Source organism: Oratosquilla oratoria, chromosome 43 (assembly GCF_046742065.1).
Source record: "Oratosquilla oratoria isolate Oo_2021 chromosome 43, ASM4674206v1, whole genome shotgun sequence".
Lineage (NCBI taxonomy): Eukaryota > Metazoa > Arthropoda > Malacostraca > Stomatopoda > Squillidae > Oratosquilla > Oratosquilla oratoria.
Genome location: NC_134819.1, coordinates 8,130,827 through 8,138,326, shown reverse-complemented (window position 1 = coordinate 8,138,326; position 7,500 = coordinate 8,130,827). Strand labels below are relative to the sequence as shown.

General features: G+C 40.0%; 1 protein-coding gene across 1 annotated transcript; it reads left to right on the top strand.

Annotated features, from left to right (window-relative positions):
• The first annotated feature begins 960 nt into the window (after window positions 1-960).
• On the top strand, window positions 961-5,985 carry LOC143021975 (uncharacterized). The gene is made up of 2 exons (XM_076179900.1): window positions 961-1,380; window positions 5,815-5,985. Exons 1-2 carry the CDS (start codon window positions 961-963, stop codon window positions 5,983-5,985), a joined length of 591 nt encoding a protein of 196 aa, XP_076036015.1.
• Window positions 5,986-7,500: the final 1,515 nt, after the last annotated feature.

Here is a 7,500-nt window from a genome sequence, read left to right as displayed (position 1 = left end):
TTGATAATAAACTTGAATTTTTTTTTTCTTTATCTTTCTTGGCGTTTAAGATGTGTCTGCAAACACTCAAGTGTCCCGTTGAACCTGATCTGAAGACTGATCACCCTTCTCCTCCTCCTCTTCCTCCTCCTCCTCTTCCTCCTCCTCGTGAAGTGGGGTACGAGTGCTTGAACATGTCCGAGTTCCTGATCGAGCGTGTCCTGAGCAAGGTGGATTCCACTTCTCAACACCTCCCGAACGTGTTGACAATATATAAATATATATATATATATATATATATATATATATATATATATATACACATATATATATATATATATATATATATATATATATATATATATATATATATATATAAGTAAACAGTTGAAACTATTAAAGAACACAGAAATCATAGAACAATTCCGTTTAGAATTCAAAATCAAGTATACAACACTAGAATATGTAGCAGACGAAACAGAGGTAGGATCAGCTCAGTGGCAATGGACGACACTACAGAAGGCCATGGAAGAGGGGTCAGAAATCATACCAACAAAAGAAAGAAGAAATAAAAAACCATGGATGACAGACGAGATTCATGAATTAATGGAAGAGAGAAGAAAATACAAAGACAAAGATGAAGAGAAATACAAAGAGCTTAACAGAAAGGTACATAGAGAATGTATAAGAGCAAAAGAAAAATGGATGAACGAAAGATGCATAGAAATTGAACGCCTAGAAAAAACAGACCAACAAGGGATGAACGAGAAAGTAAAAGAGGTAATAAAAACAAGAAAACATAAACAGAATATAGCAATTCTTAAGAAAGACGGGACAGTAGCAATGTAAGAAAGAGAACTGAAGGATAGATGGAAAGAACACATCGGGGAACTATTTGCAGATGTAAAGGAAGAACTAGATGACACTTAATGAAGAGGGTTAAGACATAATGGAAGATTAAATAAAAACACCGCAATAAAAATGACAAAAGGAAAAGGGATAGAAGATGAAATGACAACGGAAATGTTTGAGGCTTTGGGAGATTTTGGAATTAAGATTATCACAGAAATAGCCAATAAAGTCTATGGAACTGGGGATTTAACAGAACAAATGTGCCAGTCAGTTTTCATAGCTTTACCAAAAATACATGGGACTTTAGAATGTAGTAAACATAGAATAATTAGTATCATGAACCACTTAACAAAAATAACCTTAAGAGTCATTACTAACAGAATAAGGAACAAAATTAGGCCAGAAATAGCTAATGAACAATATGGGTTTGTACCAGATAAGGGAACAAGGTATGCGATTTTTGTTGTAAGACTACTACCTGAAAATATGTTAGAGGTGCAAAAAGATCTATATGCCTGCTTCGTGGACTACGAAAAGGCACTTGACAAAGTAAGACACGATGAATTAATTGAGATGTTGAAGAAAATAGGGGTGGATGGGAAGGATTTAAGGTTAATCGTAAATCTCTATTGGAAACAAGAAGCAGCTGTGAAAATAGGAGAAGAACTGTCTGATTGGCAAAAGAATAAAAAAGGAGTAAGACAGGGATGTGTGATGTCGCCAGGCCTGTTTATTTTATACAGTGAGATAATCATGAGAGATATTTATCACCTAAAAGGAGTATCAATAGGAGGAAGAAATCTCAATAATATTAGATATACAGACGATACTGTGTTACTCGCAGAAAACAGAAGTGATGGTAGTGACGAAAAAACAAGAATGTCCAGGGGTAAGAATTTAAGTAGAAGGAAGAACATTGACACAGGTGGACTAATTCAATTGCCAAGGAAGCATGTTAACCTGGGATGGGAAAAGCAACGAAGAGATAAAGAGAAGGATAGCAATAGCGAAAAATACTTTCAAGAAAATTAAACAGTAACTAACAATAAAATTAACATGAGAACAAGAAAGATGTTTGTAAAATGTTACACTTGGTCAGTATTATTAAATGGATGTGAAACTTAGACAATGAGGATACAAATACAGGGCAGGATAAAAGCAGTAGAAATGTAGATTTGGAGAAAGATGCTGAAAATTTCATGGACAGAATTTAAAACAAAAGAAGAAATACTGCAGCAAATAGGTACAGAGAGGGAAGTAATAACTATCAGGAAAAGACCGTTACACTTTGTAGGACGTCATGAGAAAACAACAATTAGAACCTACGTGCCTAACAGGAAAAAAGAGAAGGAAAGAGGGCGAGACGAAGACCACGCATAAAATATGTAGACGGATTAAGGACGTGTGTAGAAGAAATAACAAATACCATGTGCAGACAGGGATGGAGCTCCATTGTGGCCAACGTCCAAGTCGATACGGGACCCCGATAAGGTAAGAAAGAGAAGTAAGAAAGAAAGAAAGAAAGAAAAAAAAAAAAACCCACACATATATATATATATATATATATATATATATATACATATATGTATATATATATTTATATATATATATACATATATATATATACATATATATATATACATATATATACATATATATATTTTTTTTAATATATATGTATATATATGTATATATATATATATATATATATATATATATATATATATATATATTTATATATATATATATTGCTAGTGAGAAATGTAGTAACACATTTGTAAATCACAACTAAGAGCAGAGTCGGGCGAAAGAAAGAGTTGAGTAAACCAACGTATGTATTTCGAGTGCAGTTAGCAATCGAAATATATAGTTTAGCTTCCTCAACTCTTTCTTTCGTCCGACTGCGGTGTTAGTTCTGGTATATACAGTATATATATATATATATATATATATATATATATATATATATATATATATATATATATATATATAGATATATATGATGACGGTGGAAAAAGAAGTCACGGATCTAGTTCCGAGTTTCTGAGTTTATTGCTGACCGGTTTCGCTCTATGCTACTTCAGAGGAATGTGACTCTGGGATGAATCTGGCCGTATACATGGTAAGAACAGGACCGCGTTCCCTCCTTGGAGGGTGGCCCCGTTTGTTGTTAATACAGTGTACAATAATTGATTTTTTAATACAGTGTACAATAATATAAAAAAAATTAATGTAACTATTAAACCATAGATGTCAGATACAGCTCCGGTGTGTGTGGAATGTTGTCCGAGGGTGTAACTGTGTAAGTGACATGAGTGATTGGTGTAAAAAAATTGTGAAAATCCCCGAAAAATGTCACAAGATAACTTACAATATGAAATAATATAATGACAACATATCCAGACAAAATGAAATAAGATAAAATAAAAATAAAAATAAAATAAAATGAAAACTATGTGATAAATTGAAGTGATGTGACGTTCTATGACATCACATTGCATTTTGTTGTCTGACATAAGATATTATCCAAAATATTAATATTGATACAATTTTACATATGTAGTGCAAATGATAAATAAAATTAATAACATAGCCACACAGATTGAAAAGGAAGAAGAATAAGAAAAAGTGTAATAATAAAAATAAATAACAAATAAATAAAGAATAAGAAACACAAAAAGAAGCAAAACAATTAGAAAGAAAGAAGAAATGCAGAAGAAGCAGAAGAAAAATAAATAAAAGAATAAATGAAGAAATAAAAAATATGAAAAGAAAAAGATAAATAAGGCGAAGAAGGAAACAAAGAAACTGAAGAAGAAGAAAAAAAAAGGATGAAGAAGGGGACGATAAAAAAAAAAAAATAATAATAAACCGGTTACAGAGAAGGTTTGGGACCACAGGTGGCCGTGGGCTCACCCCACTGTGTCCCAAGGAATGAACGAATATCAGCGGTGGATTAAAACCCTGAATGCAACTGGAAAAGAATCCTGGAATCGAATTAGGGGAAACAGCGATTTCCAAGAGAAAATGCGTTCGCCCAAAAGGTTTCAAAGTCGAGGCGCAATAGAAACCCTCCGAGTGAGCGAGAGAACGATTATTTGTGAGAGGCTGTTTGTGATAGGCTGTTTGTGTGCTTGAGTGCTTAAGTGAATGTGTGTGTGTGTGTGTGTGTGTGTGTGTGTGTGTGTGTGTGTGTGTGTGTGTGTGTGTGTGTGTGTGTGTGTGTGTGTGTGTGTGTGTGTGTGTGTGTGTGTGTGTGTGTGTGTGTGTGTGTGTGTGTGTACGTGTGTGCGCGTGCGCATGCGGACGCGCGCGTTGGCGTGTATGTGTGTGTATGTGTGCCTACAGACGTGTTTACCTATGTGTTTCCCATCACATGTGTGCACAATTTTATGCAGATGCGTGTGTGCATGTGCACATACATTGACGTGCATGTGCACATACCTTGTATGAGCACACGCCTGTGTGTACATAAAATAAAAAATGAAAATAAAACTAGTTTATGATTATTACATAACCGTGAGAATACTTAATCGAGATTGAGTCAGAGATTCAGAGTGTATGTGAAGGATCTGGTCATAGTTTGAGCAGGTGTGATGCTTAAGGGGTATAGGCCTTTAGGTGTTGTCTGGTGAGGGGTTAATGGGTTGAGGGGTTAATGGGCTTAGAGGTTGTCTGATAAGTAGGTGGATTGATTCAAAGGTTGAGATGGTTGACGGTTGAGGGGTGAGATGGTGAGGGGTGGAAGGGGTGTGAATTTAATGGATAGAGGGGTTGAGGAGTCGAGGGAGTTATCTGATAAATGGATGAATATATTCAGGGTCTGAGAAGTTGAAAAGTTGAGGGGTTCAGGGAAGTTACAGAAGAGGTTGATGTCAGGTGGGATGGGGTTGCGTTCAATGGGAGAAGACTTCAGCTGTGTAGTAAACTTTATATTTTTTCTGCCCGTTACCACATTACACTATTCTATTCTGCTCAGGGTTGAGGCACGCGCAGAAAAGGCTTCATGAAGGAAGAATTTTCAAGGACAAAGACGAAGCGAAAAGAAGAAAATAATTCGATTAATTAAAGTTAATCAACAGAAGAAACGTTAAAGAAATGGCACAGGAAGGAACAAATAAAGTTGGAAGTAAACAAGACATGCAAGGGGGACTGAGAAAAGAGAGAGAGAGAGATAGAGAGAGCGAGATAGAGAGAGCGAGAGAGAGAGAGAGAGAGAGAGAGAGAGAGAGAGAGAGAGAGAGAGAGAGAGAGAGAGAGAGAGAGAGAGAGATGGAGAGAGAGAGGGGGAGCGAGGAGAGAGAGAGGAGAGAGATGAGAGAGAGGAGAGGAGAGAGAGAGAGTAGAGGAGAGAGAGAGAGACGAGAGAGAGAGAAGAGGGAGAGAGAGAGAGAGGAGAGGGAGAGAGAGAGAGAGAGAGAGAGAGGGAGAGAGAGAAAGAGAGGTAGAGAGAGAGAGAGAAAGGGGGAGAGGGAGAAAGGAAGGAGACAGAGGGAGAGGGAGAGAGAGAGAGGTGGAGAGATGAGGGGAGAGAGACGAGAGAGGAGCCAGAGAGAGGAGAGAGAGGAGAGAGTGATGAGAGAGGAGAGAGATGAGAGAAGAGCGAGAGGAGAGAGGAGAGATGAGAGAGGAGAGAGAGAGAGAGAGAGAGAGAGAGAGAGAGAGAGAGAGAGAGAGAGAGAGAGAGAGAGAGAGAGAGAGAGAGAGAGAGAGGGAGAGAGAGAGATTTTGTTTATATAGATTTATTACGCTCATAGAGCGACAAGGCTGGTACAGTAGGTAAATTCTATTTATACATAGTATGCGTGACGCGCAGGTGACGTTACTAGTACAGTGAAGCTGTACGGCAATAATAAGAACCTAAGAACATAAGAGCATAAGAGAGAAGGAGATTGATGTGATTCGACATGTGTGGCTAGTGTGCACTTTGTACAGGCATGTTGTGGGGCTAGGCTATCGATGTGATTTTTAATTGCGCCAAAGCGCGTTGTAATTGCTGTGCAACATGCCGTTAGGTTGACAACGGCCTCACGGAGGGCAATTACTTGCGGTGAGTCTGGTAGGCTTAAGGGTGTCAGCAGTGGGACGGCTTTTGGGTGCGACCGAGGGGGTGGTGGTGGTGGTATGTGTGGAGTCTGTGAGGTGGCCACCTGAGCGCGCTTCGTACATCCATGCCATACATTCACTCCGGGTTCGTGACAGCGGGGGCATTTCCACGTGGATGGATTGGGATTGGGAAGTTGGTCGGCTGCAGAAATCCCATCAGTGTTGGTGGGCTCAGAGTGGGTGTGATGTGGGCAAGTGTGGGAAGGGTGAGTAACTGCACATCATCCACACTTGTCAATGGAAGCAGTACAATACCGAGATATATGTCCGACACCCCAGCATTTAAAGCGCCAAGGCTGTTCATCTTTCATCCTTCGGAACTCGCACGGTGGTAGGCAAGGAAGGAAGCTGAAGTGATGTTCTATAGGCAGTGGTTATGGGTGGCTCCAGACGATAACAAGGCGGTTTATGGGTGTACCGTGTTGGTAGAAGCGGCGCACGCTGTATACGCCAGGAAGAATTTTTGCTTGGGACGGGTCAACGCCGACAATATAGCGGTTGACGAGATAAGTGGAAAATTTACGTGGTCTATCAATCGAATCCTGAACATCGAGCTTTAAAGATAAGAAATTACTCTTCATGGTGCTCTCAATTATCTTGGTACGTCTGCGTGAAATATACACATACCGAGAGGTGACAGCAAAAATTTTCACTTCAGCTAACTCAGGATCGAGCCTGAATGACTTAGTAATTTTAGCAAGCCAGCAAAGTTTCATATCCACGGTCGGGTTCTCACGGAAGATGAGTTTAACATAAGCAGTTCTGGGGGTAAAAGTAGGAAAGGTATTGGCAACTAGGGGAAGTGAACTGTGGAGGAGAGGAAGAGAGTGTGGGTGAGAGGGGGAGTTATCGAAAGCCGTGGGTTGGGAGTTGTCATCGTGCTTGAACGACTTAAAAGCTGGAGAATAGGATTTGCTCGTGTTCGAAGTCTGGTCCGCAGGTACTTTGGTGATGGTGGTGGTGTGGGTGTGGGTGGGGTGGCTGTGACAGCGGCTACTGCGGTTGCGGTGACGGCTGTGGTGGCAGTGGTGACAGTAGTGGTGGTGGTGGTGGGTTGGGTAGCTGGGACCAGTGGCTGTCATGTTATGATACCAATATGTTGCTCGTGAATTGGCAATAAAGGCCAATGTTGCTCAGTGATGTCCTCGCCCTCGCTAAGGGTGAGGTCGGCATCAATATCGGTGAGGTGGCCGGCCCAGAATAAGCCATGTTGCCTCAGGAATATGGCAGAATGTAGGCAATTGGTGCTAATGGGGCTGCAGTGTTATGGGTATGACGTTAAGACAGGTCATACTCCTCGAACTGCGCGTGCGCACACGGGCGGAGCACTGGGCAGAAGGGTTTTGGCCAAGGATAGGATTTTCTTATGGCAAATATTGACTAAGTCCTTTATCCCTTAAAACTACTTATACCACAAAACTGACGTCTGGTGCTTACTGTTGTGCTCAACTAAGGCTGGAAGACAGTAGCTCTCTGGATCTTCTATAATTTCTTTGAAATAGTTGGAGGTCGATTACGGGTGTGTTTACATTCACAGTCAGCGATGGCCGATCAACGAGAGAG